The sequence below is a fragment of the Poecilia formosa genome, unplaced genomic scaffold (genome assembly GCF_000485575.1).
Source record: "Poecilia formosa unplaced genomic scaffold, Poecilia_formosa-5.1.2 Scaffold0, whole genome shotgun sequence".
Taxonomy (NCBI): domain Eukaryota; kingdom Metazoa; phylum Chordata; class Actinopteri; order Cyprinodontiformes; family Poeciliidae; genus Poecilia; species Poecilia formosa.
In genome coordinates, this window is record NW_006799939.1 from 2,308,778 (window position 1) to 2,321,542 (window position 12,765).

At 36.0% G+C, this 12,765-nt stretch overlaps 1 protein-coding gene across 1 annotated transcript in view; it reads right to left on the reverse strand.

The window, feature by feature from the left end:
• The window catches only part of LOC103150239 (CUB and sushi domain-containing protein 3-like), a 291,625-nt gene that overhangs the window by 115,528 nt on the left and 163,332 nt on the right, over nucleotides 1-12,765 (reverse strand). Inside the window, exons 35-39 of the mRNA XM_016670613.1 lie at nucleotides 12,382-12,506; nucleotides 12,149-12,245; nucleotides 10,618-10,722; nucleotides 1,679-1,797; nucleotides 441-510 (exon numbers count right to left, since the gene is read on the reverse strand). Of these exons, the coding sequence (XP_016526099.1) occupies nucleotides 441-510; nucleotides 1,679-1,797; nucleotides 10,618-10,722; nucleotides 12,149-12,245; nucleotides 12,382-12,506 (516 nt within the window). The remainder of the gene's footprint in view (nucleotides 1-440; nucleotides 511-1,678; nucleotides 1,798-10,617; nucleotides 10,723-12,148; nucleotides 12,246-12,381; nucleotides 12,507-12,765) is intronic.

Consider the following 12,765-nt stretch of genomic DNA (forward strand, 5'->3'; position numbering starts at 1 on the left):
GAGTGTTAAAAGAGAATATGCAGTGCTGCCTTGGTAATCTTTAATCTCCATCATGGTGGCAGCCGACATCAAAGGAAGTGTCAGGGCGACAACAGAGTCTCAACGGGGAGATCAGAATTCAAGCAAAGTCCTATTGATTCTCAACTCAAGTGGAAAGCATAGCATCTACCCTCTAAATCAACAGCACACAAACATCATCCCTAACAATAAAACTGCTGCATGGTTTTATACAAAAAAAGCCCACTTTTTTTTTTTTTAGGACATTGATTTAATGTTTCATTGTATATGACGGGAGGGGTGAGTTAAGTGTTAACGAACCAGCAAGAAACAATGAGTGGAAAAATATGAAAAAAACAAGTCAGGGTCTGTTTGCTGCGGTAAACCCACATTTGAACTTCATTAAAATCCTGTGCATAATAATATATAGAAGGAAACATTACCTATACACAGAGGTACGGGGTAATTCCATCTCCTGACAGGGCCAGGCATGCAGGTAATATAGGCATTACCCTGTTAAAAAAAAAAAAAAAAACATTTAGAAACTACTCTAAAAATGTCCACTAATACAAAACAGGACACAGCAGAAAGTCCTAAGTAATCCTAAGCAAGATTTAGAATTGGCCAACGTAAATCACTGTTTTTCAGTTTTTCATGAGCTGCAGCAGGCATGTTTGTATTTGTTTGCTTTAGCATGACATTTATTAACAATATCAGATATCATTGCTGTAATACACAAGTAGATTTCCATAGAATTGGTGCCAAAGTGTTACATATATAGCTTATTCAAGTTTTGATGCTGGTGCCACTGTTTCTTTGTAAAGATAGCCGCAAAAATCCATTGAGATTAAGATATTTATGCCATGTCAAATGGCATAAATGGATAGTGGTTAACTAAAATACAAGAGGCAGCTTTAACTGTAAAAGAATGGTGAAATAGCCCATCCTAATAGAAAAGAGGTAACCTACTCAAGTTTACTGTTCAGCAGTGATATTTTCTTGTTTTAAATACATTTACATGGTACATTTTCTAGAAAAAAAAAGTGTTCTTACATTACCAATATTATACCTAAAGGTGTTTTTTCCCCAAAGAATAGATGCATTCTTTTAAAACAACACAATTCATCTCAAAAGATTCGGCTATTGTAGTGCTCCATTTTCAAGAATGTCCTCAAGTCTATTTCTAGTTCAGACACTCAGTCTGAAGATGTGTGTAAGAAGTTGCTGGCTGGTCCAGAGAGAATGTGAAATAAGGTGAATGGCCGAGCCAGGAAGAGAAAAATCAGTGTGGGATTAGTAAGGCGACTGCTCTCACAATCCATTGCCTGTGGCCTTGGACAGTTCCACAGCTCAAAACGTTTCGACTATAATGTGTCTACTAAAAAAGGATGGGGAAAAGGTTAAAGCTGCTTTGTATCATGCACACATTCACACATTAAACTCTGACATTTTGGAAGGAAAACATGAAAGCAAAGTAGAGCATTAGAAATAAGGTTGCATGCATACGGCAAATTAAAGGATAGTTACTTGTGCGTCCACATTTCTAAACCAACATGGATGTTTTCCGGAGCACTGCCTAAAGTGACTCATCCTTGGGGGCTCTTTTTTAAAATTACTACTTTATATAATTCATCCACCTTGTATTGAAGAAACAACAATCTGAATGAATGATTTCACCTACCTGCAAAGAAAAGCCTTGGTCACACTGGAAGGAGACCATGTCGCCCACAGTGTAGCGATCCCCCACTTTTTGGCCGTTACTGGGAGGCGCCGGCTCTGGGCACGAATCCAAACCTATTGCTTATGACAGAGTCACAACACACAAGTGTGGACAGCGATCATTCTTCTGCATCACATAGGACAACACAAATTAAACAGAAAGTTGATTAGCTTAGTCCATTGTAAATGTCACCGAAATATTTAGGGTGTAACTAATCTGTTTCCATCCATGGAGACAACAGGGTTCATTAGAATCAAATGTACTTATAATGGAGAAACAATTAAGCCTCGTTTCTTTATCCTTCGCATTACAGCAGTGGTACCATTTAGAAAGCAGGGGAAAGCATAAAGCCATTCTTTGTGCATGTAATCACAAAGTCTAGCCAAATGTGATCTGAGCAATCAGAGCGAAATTACAAAGAAATCTCTGAAGTAATGCTTGACAGAAGCATTAAGCTGGATTTGAACAAAATGATTACAGTGTCACTTCCCAGGTACAGAAGTGACTTATTAAGTGTTCTTTTGGCTTAAAAGCAATGGTTATGATTTAGGTCACATAAGTGTGGGACGTTTTAGGTAAATTAAACCTACATTTGCTGTTACACAGACAGAGAATCAGAAACACAGATTTGCATTCAACCTTTCTAAAATTGCTACCTTATAATGCTTCAGATGAGATTACTTTTTAGCATTTTTATTATTCCTACATTGGTAATTCTATTTCCATTTGAATGACTCATGTTCCATTAAAATAGGCTCACATTAGAGATGCACAAAGAAATCAGTCAGTGACCAAAATAGGAAGGAAAGGGATCTTTTCCTGTCAGTGAATGAACAATACATAAGAGCTGCCAACAAAAACACTCTCTGGTACAGTAATTGTGACAAAGTAAAGAACATCAACTATGAGGATCGTTTACTATAAAGACATGTCAAATGTTCTAAAGGAGATCAAAATGCTTACACAATGTTGCTCTACTTTAATTTATTTTTAAAGTGTGGAAGTCTAGATATTATGGAATATGTAGGATTAAGACATTTTGGAGTTAATGTATCGGTCTACATTCTGCAGGTAATTCACAGACAGGTTGCTTTAGCAATAGTAACGTCTCGAGCCTCTAAGTTAAAACAGCAAAAACAGTTGAAAATTGTAACTTTTATAATTTTATGTTTGTTAATTAAACAAACATAACTTATATAGCATTTAAATTGTTTAATTGCAGCGCTATTGAATATACTCATCTCTTTTATGCACACAGTGGGGTACCACTTCTGGCTCAAATATATAGGAAACAGTGATGGATTATCACAGAAATGCTCATATAAGGACATCTCAATCATTGCAATAATTTATTGAGTGGTTTAATAATCCAACAACAGTAAAATGTGGTTTTTCTCATCTCAAATATCAACTTGGACATAGCTGATGTTGATTTTGATCGGATGCATCAAAAAAAAAATCTTGTGATATAGTGCACTTGGGCATTTTGATATATATATATATATATATATATAAAAGAAAAAGAAAAAAACGAACTTAAAATTCATCTTGTACAGCTGTAAATCAGGTACAATTTATTTTTATTTGGTTTAGTTTTATAAATAATAATGTCCCATGAACTGTATAATTTGCAAAGTTCTGCAACCAAAACATTGTTGTGACTGTCAACATTTTATTACTAATGCATAAATGTTTTCAATTTATTCCAAAAGTAAAAGAAAGCATGATGACAAATGAAAACTGGACTAAATTTTGCTAGCAACACAGGAACAACATTGTTCTATTGTTCTGTTTGCAGGAACTAGCAACAGATGTACATACCATTGAAGGGCATTAAAATGCACATGATTGTACACTCTCATTCAAACCCACTCAGAGTGTCAACAAGTCCAAATGGATGGATGTCTGTAAACACGGGAGCAAATATAGCCATACAATATTCAGAACAGAAAGGTAACTCATCAGAGCGGAAAATAGCTCAAGTGATGACTCCACTCAACACCTAGGGGAAGTTAGAATATTTGTGTGGGAGGTGATGGTAACCTAAAGAGGCACAGAGCATTGAGGTCCATGAAAGCATCCCCATGCAATAATTCAGTAAAAGAAGAGCTGCTGCAAATGAACAATGTGGATTCTTTCAACTTAGGATTCACATAAGACTATTACACATTATCAAGGAGATTTGGTTTTGCAAGTCACAAAACTGTGAAATTGCTGTCATAGTATGAGGCAGCCAAGAAGCAAGTGTAACATCAAAGTACAAAGCTGCTATAAATTAAACAGTTCAATGTAATTACCATATGTCCACACTGCACGGAACAGACAGTGGTTCGTTCTGCACTGTACTGTAAAAGAGGCAAACTGTTTCATAAAGCAGCACATTATGTTTTACTCCAACAGCAAAGGCAACGGTGAAATGTGTTTGCGAGATAATGCTGGGATTTTCTTTCTGTGCTTTAAATAATGAAACACTGAACCTGACTGTGTTCCATTTATTAGAAATCAACTAAGGAATCCTGTAAGACCTACTCACATTGTCTGAAGGCTTTTAACAAAACCCCGGCTGCAGTAAAGCACTTCCCTTTCAGCACTCATTTCCGTAATTTGGCATTTAACTGCAGGAGCACCGTTTAAACCACTATTTAAGTTAGGAACAAGTGTCCGCCAACATATGGCAAAAGTTCCAATGAAACTGGGTGTATCCTTTGGCAAATACCTTTACATTGTTGCAGGAACAGACTCCCTGCTGTCAGAAAGTTGACGTGTCCCTGCATGAGCTGCCCTGTTTGGACCGAGTCCCATCCTTGTTATACACAATTGGTATTTAAACAGGAAGGCTTGCCAACTGTATTTACCTAATTAATTCTGAACCATGTGTGTCACGAAAACTGCAGCCATGCCAAAGGAGAATACGGCATAAAAAACGAGTTTATCGGTTTTTGTTTTCACTTGGTTCTTGTTTTTGCTTTCACAAATTTACTAAGCCTACATAAATCTAACATTTACATTAACCGCTTAAAATGTATCATACCAGGGAAGATAATAAGAACTGTTTGGCATTCAAAATAAGAAGCTGGAGGCGGCATCCAAAAAAAAAAAAGAAAAAAAAAAATCAAACCTAAGAAGATCTACCAGGTACACAAGAAAGCGAAGACTTTGCAAACATAGGTTTTTACGCTGAGGAAAGAAAATTAATTAAGCATTAAAGCAAATATTATGACAGACTGAATGTTCATAAACATGGAGGCAAATATAACTCAAGTTAAATATATTTAAAATACAGTTTGAGCTGCTATTACACACAAGGGCTAAGATAACGCAGCTTACAAGGCAAGTTTCTTTCTCAACTGCGTCAAAATTCAATAAAATTTGAATCAGAGTAACAATGCTAACATTGTCATCTTTTAATAATTCACTATTCTCAAATATATCTAACTTTATAATTAGAGGAGTACTGATATTGTACATATGGTCATAATATATCACAAATTGGAAATAAAATGAGTCTATAATCGTCATATAATCCCAGGATTTTTAAATTATATTAATACATTAATATTATGTATTAATGATGGAGACAAAGCATCACTTTCTTCAACACTTAGTCATATGAGCTTCTTTTGTTGATCCTCCATTATTCAAGGAGATTGATACCTTCTGTCCATTTAATTACTGATTAATTCTAGTTATTGATTTTATTTCTTACGTTCTACAGTCAGCTTTCATTGGCATGATGACTAATAGACAAGCTATTATAGTTTCAAACATTGGTTTTAATATAGTTTTAGAAAGAAATAGAATATTATAGTAAACAAGGCATAAAGAAGTCCTGAGAATGTTTAATAATGATCATAGTACTATCGATAATATCTATCATAAGATAGTTGCATCTAAAAAAAGCTTAAGAAAATCAGTTCTGGAATCCCGCTTGGATGTAAAACCAATGAATAAAATCAAGAACTAATACAAACAAAGCCTTAATGAAGGTGGCCCTAACAGATATGTTAAAATAAATACAAAAGAAAACCTTTAAATTATGGCTATACGGCACATCATGGCAGCATAATATTAGCGGTAGATTAGGTGCGTTAAATAATAAAACAATTTTAAAAAGTTTCGAATAATCGAGATACTCGAATCATCAAGGAATTGTTCCAGCCCTAGACTCGACCGCGATATAATGAATTATCCATTTGGCTCCATTTTGAGAACATACCTCTTTGATTTTGCACTAGATTGGACTAAGGCAGCCTCAACATTTAATTCAATCAGAAAATGAACAGGTTCTGTTAGGAAATTGGAGAGATCTTATGGGATAAATCAGAAACTTGGCATGCTCAAAATTTCAATAGGGAGTTTGTAGTGGTTTAATATTGAGGTGGCAGCCTATGATGATCCCAAGTGCGTCATGAAGAAGCCTGGAAGAACTAACTATGCAAAGTAGGCCTCCAAGGCAAGAGAGAAGCATGGACACCATCAAACGACACGTGGACTCAGCTTTAATAGCTTCTGGGAGCGAAGGGGGTTGGGAGTTTTTCCAAGTTGTTCTTGCAAATGCTAAATGTATTTGTCATGTTGTAGAAAACAAAAAAGCCCTGGCGTCATATTTAGAAATAAGGAATGGAGAGGATGAGGGGAAAAGGGAAGTGAGTAGCGGCTCATAAGGTTTATAGTATACTTTTATAATTGTCACAACACAGTTTATTAAAAACACTTTCAGAGCTCCAGAGCCTCAGGATACAATTATTGTGTAGATGACAAACTTGGAAGCACTCCATAAAAAAACAAACAAAAAAACACCCTGACCTGCATTCTGTCCCTCTGATAAGATGATGGAAATACTGATGGTGATTCCTTCTACAAACATCCAATCCTTCTCCTTAAGATCGAGTCAGATTTCCATTTAAACAGGGGAGCAATCCATATTCTAAAAATAGATATCATCCCAGGATGATACTTATGACATATGAATAAAATGTCCTAGAAAGGAGCAGATGCATTTCTTTCTGATCACAAAGAGCTAAGATTACTTTGAAACTGAAGTGTGGTTTTTCTTTTAATTTTTGTTTATTTTTGTTGTTACAAATTTGCTTTGATTGGGCATGTTCAGACAGTCATGGAGGTCCTGGAGACCATGGGGTGGTCTAATCTAGTGGGAAGGGAGCCTTAGGAATGGTGGTTTAAACACTCTACATCTAAGACGTGGTAATGGGCAATAGACATGATTTCTGTGACTGGCCTCACTGGAATTCAGCAATTACACAAAGGGGATTTTATTTATTTTTTTAAACAGATGGTCTTCTGGTTGGGTCTGAGCCATTCCATGTAGTCATTTTAATTTTCTTGCTTTTATGCTTAGTATTTGGAGCACTATAATGTTTCAAAGTAGGGTGTGTAAAAACCTTTAAAACCATTTAATCCCAAATTTTTCCCAGACATGAAAATATTAAAATGAGATGTCATTGATAGCCCTTTGAACTAATCAAGGGGAAATAAGTTTAAAAATTGTGGAAAAATATATGAAAAAGTGTTTTTTTATGATCTGTTACAATTGTGATGAATTGATATGGTGTTCTTATACTAAGATGAGCTAAAAGTGTTTTTTTCCAAATAGACATGATCATAATATGTGAACATTGTTTCTTTATTGGAATATATCTTGCCACAGCATTACTTTAGTGCAACATTTGCTCTGTAAAGTACAAATTTGACTATCAATATATTCTAAACCAAGGTAAATTTGAGTGCTTGAGTGTTTATGCATAATTATATTGAACTTCAGTCAGTTGTAGTGTCATCACAGCAACATAGATCATAAAGATAACATCTACAGTAGAGGCTTTCATTTATATTTCTGAAAATTATGAACATTTGTCACACTGTCATACAGTAACACTCAAAAGACTTAGTCCAGGAGTCTCCAACTCCAGCCAGTGATAAAATAATGTAGAAGGAAACAACTAAGTAAATATCAGTAAGGTGTAAGTAATTTAGAACGGTTCTGTTGGTCAAATACATATTTGTGCCATATGTGTCTCAATTATTACAATTGTAAAATTGTTTATGTGCTATTGAATGTTACTACTTCTATTGGCCATAAGACAGTGGGTAGCACCATCTGACTGCTTCATATCACACTGCTTTGGTTTGTTGTCAATCCTTAGAAATGTCAAGATTTCTGCAACAATGACCAATGTGAAAACAAACCATAATGTGCAGCAATATATTTGACAAAAGCACAGTGAATCAGTGTCAGTATCTTAAAATGCCCAATACCAAACACCACAGAGTTTTTGACTGTCTGTCAGAGAACTGAAACCGAGTCATGATTCCAGGGGCAGGAGGAAATCTAAAACAGAATTTATAAAAAGGTAAAGAATCAAGCTGATGCAATGGTCCCATCACAGTCCAAACCTTAACGTGATTAAAACGCTGTGGTGGGGCCTGACAGCTCAGTGCAGATGAATGTCAGTGAGCTTCAAAGAGCTTAATAAATGTTGAATAGAGGTTTATGTCAGAATTTCTCCACAAGTGCAAGAGAATGACAAGGTCATATGGCTGATAATCACTGAAAGCTACAGCAGCTAAAAGTGTACAAAGGTTACTCCTAACTTTTGTGTATTTGTGTATTTGGATGTAAATATTGTGTAATGAAACATACATAATAAAAAGGTCATATTTACTTTACATTAGTGCATGGTTACATACAATGACTCTTGTTTAGAGGGGGAGAAAACACAATATGTATGTACCACACAGTGCTTCCTTATCTTTGCAATAATGTAGATGTATGAATCTAAAATATTGACAATCGTGTCTTTGACTCATTGGAATCATTTTAAATAAGCTGCTGTCTTTAAATAATTTATTTAATACATTTCACAAACATATGTTACAAGTCTATTTTTAGTTCTGCTTGCAGGTGCAGTTGCCAAATGACTAATTCCAAAACATCAATCCCAACAGACTATTTCTGAAGGCAATTCAATTAAAGTTGTTTTTCTTTTATTTAAAAGTCCCTTCCAAACGACAAAGCCTGTTATTTTTTTATTTCTCGTGTGATTTAGTGAGACAATATTATTGTTTAGTTCATGTCAGATCAGTGATCCAGATCCCTGATCCTCAAGATAAATTATGCATCATGTTTTAGATGTTGTCATGAGCAGGACCTGCTGATGGTTTAGTGAAATCACTTGGATCACGTGTCCTGGAGCAGAGACGCAACTACAACATGTAGGAGAGTATGCCCTCTGGGACACCGTTAGATATTCTTTGTCATTTTAGTAATTAAGATTATAACCTCTCTAATTATGTCTTCTTTTGATATTCAAGACTTTTTCAATAAACCCCAGATCTCTTACTTCATAAACTCTCTTCCCCTGTGCTTCCACAGGGCATCAACTCGCAGTCACAAAAGATCCAAAAACTAAAGGCCTTTTTTAAGTGATAAATGTAGCCATTGACAGAGAAATTTATGGCTCTGGGCTCAGTCCAAAAGTCCAAATAATTCATTTCTTTATTCTCTGGGGTATATTTTCTCCCTGATACAAATTAAGCATCGACAGACACAAATATCATTTTGGACACACATTTATGTCGCTGTTTAATTAACACAAATTAGCAACACTGAGTTGAAGAAATATTTATGGAAACAAAGTCACTTTCCATGAGGCTCAAGTTATCTGAAAACATGCACCTGAACAAGCACAGTGAAGGGAAAAAGAGGAGATACCAATTTTCATGTCAGTATGAAAATGAATTCAAATTTCACAATAAAAATAAATTCAAGGTCCTTGCACATATGTTGCAGCAACTTTAAATGTAAAATCGCACAAAGAAAGCTCACAGAGAAACATGTCACCGAAATAATTCTCAACCACTGATGCTGTGAGGAAGAGGGAGCAGAGGTAGACACCTGCTACCAAATATCCCCCAGGAATACCAAAGATGAATGGATTGGCATATGCTGGTGATGAAGTTATTCTTAACAGTGGTGTGTCGCTGAGGGACTTTTCTCACCGACAATAAGGGCAGATTAAGTGATGATGTGTCATCACACCAGCAGTAAATTTGTGGAATCTGTTGAGCTGAACTGAGATCAGCTGTTGTGTGAGCAGGAGTGTTAGGAGGAAAGTCCCATTATGTCATTCTGGTATTCGTTATTTCAACACCACAAACCTCTGTAAATCTTTTTTTTTTTTTTTTTGTTGGGTATGATTTTTGAACTGCTGTCCATTTACATCACTGCTAGTAGTTGACTTTTACGTCACAATGACATATTTTAAATGTACCTTGTTAACAAAAAAATCTCATAGGACCATAAATTGCAGAAGCAGATAAAGAAAAAATCCATCTGAGGAATACACAAGGGAAAGAAAAGCACTTAGTATGTCGATAACAGTGGACTGTTTTATTAAGAATCACCCTTATTCTCATTTGCACAAATTTTTGACTTGAGGGGATGCAGTAAATGAGTCACTCCACAGGGACCAGCCACACTCTTTAAATGTTAGTACACAAAGCTCCTTTTGGAAAAAAAGAAAAAAAAGCCTCTGAGTGAATACCCCACTGAGAGATGAGCAAATTCAGGTCGTAAATGAAAAGGGATCCGAGTCCAGTAACTTGAGGCTATGCACAAATTTGAAAGCAAAAGCACTGGAGAATGCCAGGCTGGAACAGAAAAAAACGCAGACACAGAGACTGGAAATTAAACTATACAGAGGGTAAAAAATATATACTCTCCGTTCTATTTCCTGGCTCATAATTTTTCTATCAACGACTCACTGTGCCTTCTAGACCAGCAGCATCACTTTTGTGTTTTAGCCCTGAGCAGCAGCTGCAACGTACAGCAGGGGAACAAAGACAAAGTGACAAACAAGCAGACATGTCATCTCTCATACCTGTGTATTCCAAGTGGAAACCAGCAGCAGATACACTGATGTCAGACTGGAAGGTCAAGTACAGGTTGTTGGAGGTACTGTTCAGCAGTTGGGGGATTGTTGTGCCTGTATTATAAAATAAGAGGATGCATTTACACTCAACCAAAACCAAAAAAGGGTTTTGCACAGTATTATTAGCACAATTTCAGAGTGAGAACAGCAAACAAAAAGTTTATGCCTAGGACTTCCAATGGAGAATGTAACTTCACTACATCTGCATGGAGTGGAGGCCATGTTGGATGCTATCCTCAGGGCTATGTGGTGATTTCTGACTTTTCCAGGCAGGTTACATGTTAGTTGATATCAAATTGCAAATGGGTCACAAGACACACATTTTAACATTTCAATATTTTTTACCTTTTGTACAAAATCACAGTTTAAGATTCATGAAGTTTTTGATGAAGTTTCACCATAAATGCACCACCCATTCTACTGTTCAGCTGGACTCAAATAATCTAAGTTTTTTGTTCAATTATTCCTCACCCATTTCACAAATTATTTACTGATAAAGGTGCCACACCTTAATGTAGTGTGACTTTTAAATAACATTCTAATGGATTTTAGACTTCATGCTTCAGAAGCAAAAACATCTAAATTTTCCTTGTTTGTATATTTTAGTGATATAATAAAGTGAATCCATGTCATTGTTCAAAGTTACCATTTTAAAAGAATCCAACACCAGCCTACCTCTGGTAAGGATCACATTTCCTTCCAAGTCATTTGAGCACACCACATTTTGACTGCAAAACATTTTAAATGAAATCCTGAAACCCCAAAATGGCAAACCATTTTCAATTACGACAGACAATTATGGAGATTTGGCATCTCTGATCTCAGGGACATCTTTTTCGATTTCAGCTGCACGTCTGTAACTTTGCCAGCAGATTTTGACATCCAGCGTAATGACAATAATGCTCATTGGTTTAGGCCAGGCTAAAACTGATTCCTGGCAATCTATAACGCTTTAACCTTTTCACTCTGCACATCTGCTCTGCCTTGCTGGAGCTATACAAGAGAGCTATTTTACTATTCAAAGAGCTTTGTTCTAAATGAAATATTCACCTCTTGAAAATTTTGACAGCTCATCTCTTAAAATGGATATTGCAGCAGAAGTCATTATGCTGCACCAGTCCCTCCAATAGTATGATTTAGCATCTAAAATGATGGGATAGCCTGCTTCTTGTTGGTTACCATGTGGTAAGTGCACAATTTTCATCAATGCGTGCCCAGTGACAATGCTACATTTGTAAAATTCCTGACTGAACTGGGGCTTGTATAATGAAAATATCTGCCGCAAAGACAGACTTGTGGGAGAGAGAAGAGATTTTTTTTTCCTCTCTCTTGACTTCTTGGATTTTTCGACAGCCTTCTCAAAGGACATGCCAAATGTCATCAGCCCCATCACCGCATCTGTCTGCTCCTAGAGTTTTGTGACATCTGATTGAAATTCAAGTGGGAACTGACAACTAAAATTTAGCTATATCAAATTTACCCGAGTAGCTCCCAAGCCTTGGAGCATTGCCATCCACGCCATCAAAAAAGTCCAGTGAGTCCCAGTTGTGTTCCGTAGCAAAGGTTACAACCTGGATCTGAATAAGAAAACAGTCTTAATACAAATGTAAAACAGCACATACCTAATATGTAGCCCATTTGGAAATAAAGAAATCTCTTCCTAATTTTTTTATTTTTATTAAGTGTAAAAAAAAAAAAAACAACATTGCTTACTTGTATGCCAGCTCCTTCAGGAACAGATATTCTCCAAGCACAGTTCAGATAATTTGAGTATGTCTCAGGGTATCCGGGGGAGAGGATGGTGCCACGACGCTCAGTTAACACTCCACCACAGGGAACTGGAGAAAGGACAAAATATAGGGGGGGAAAAGGAGAAAAAAAAAAAAAACAGAAAATGGGAAGAGATAGCTCAGTAGTGATCACAGTGAGGGAGTTTGTGCTTGTGAAATTAAACGGGTAATGTCAATAATGTTAAACATTTCATTAAAATATTATACAAATTGTGGCTTACATTCATTAATTAATACTTTATATAAGCAGTTTTCATTGATGTTATAACTCCAAGTTGTGTGTGGGATATCGCTACCAATTAATAAC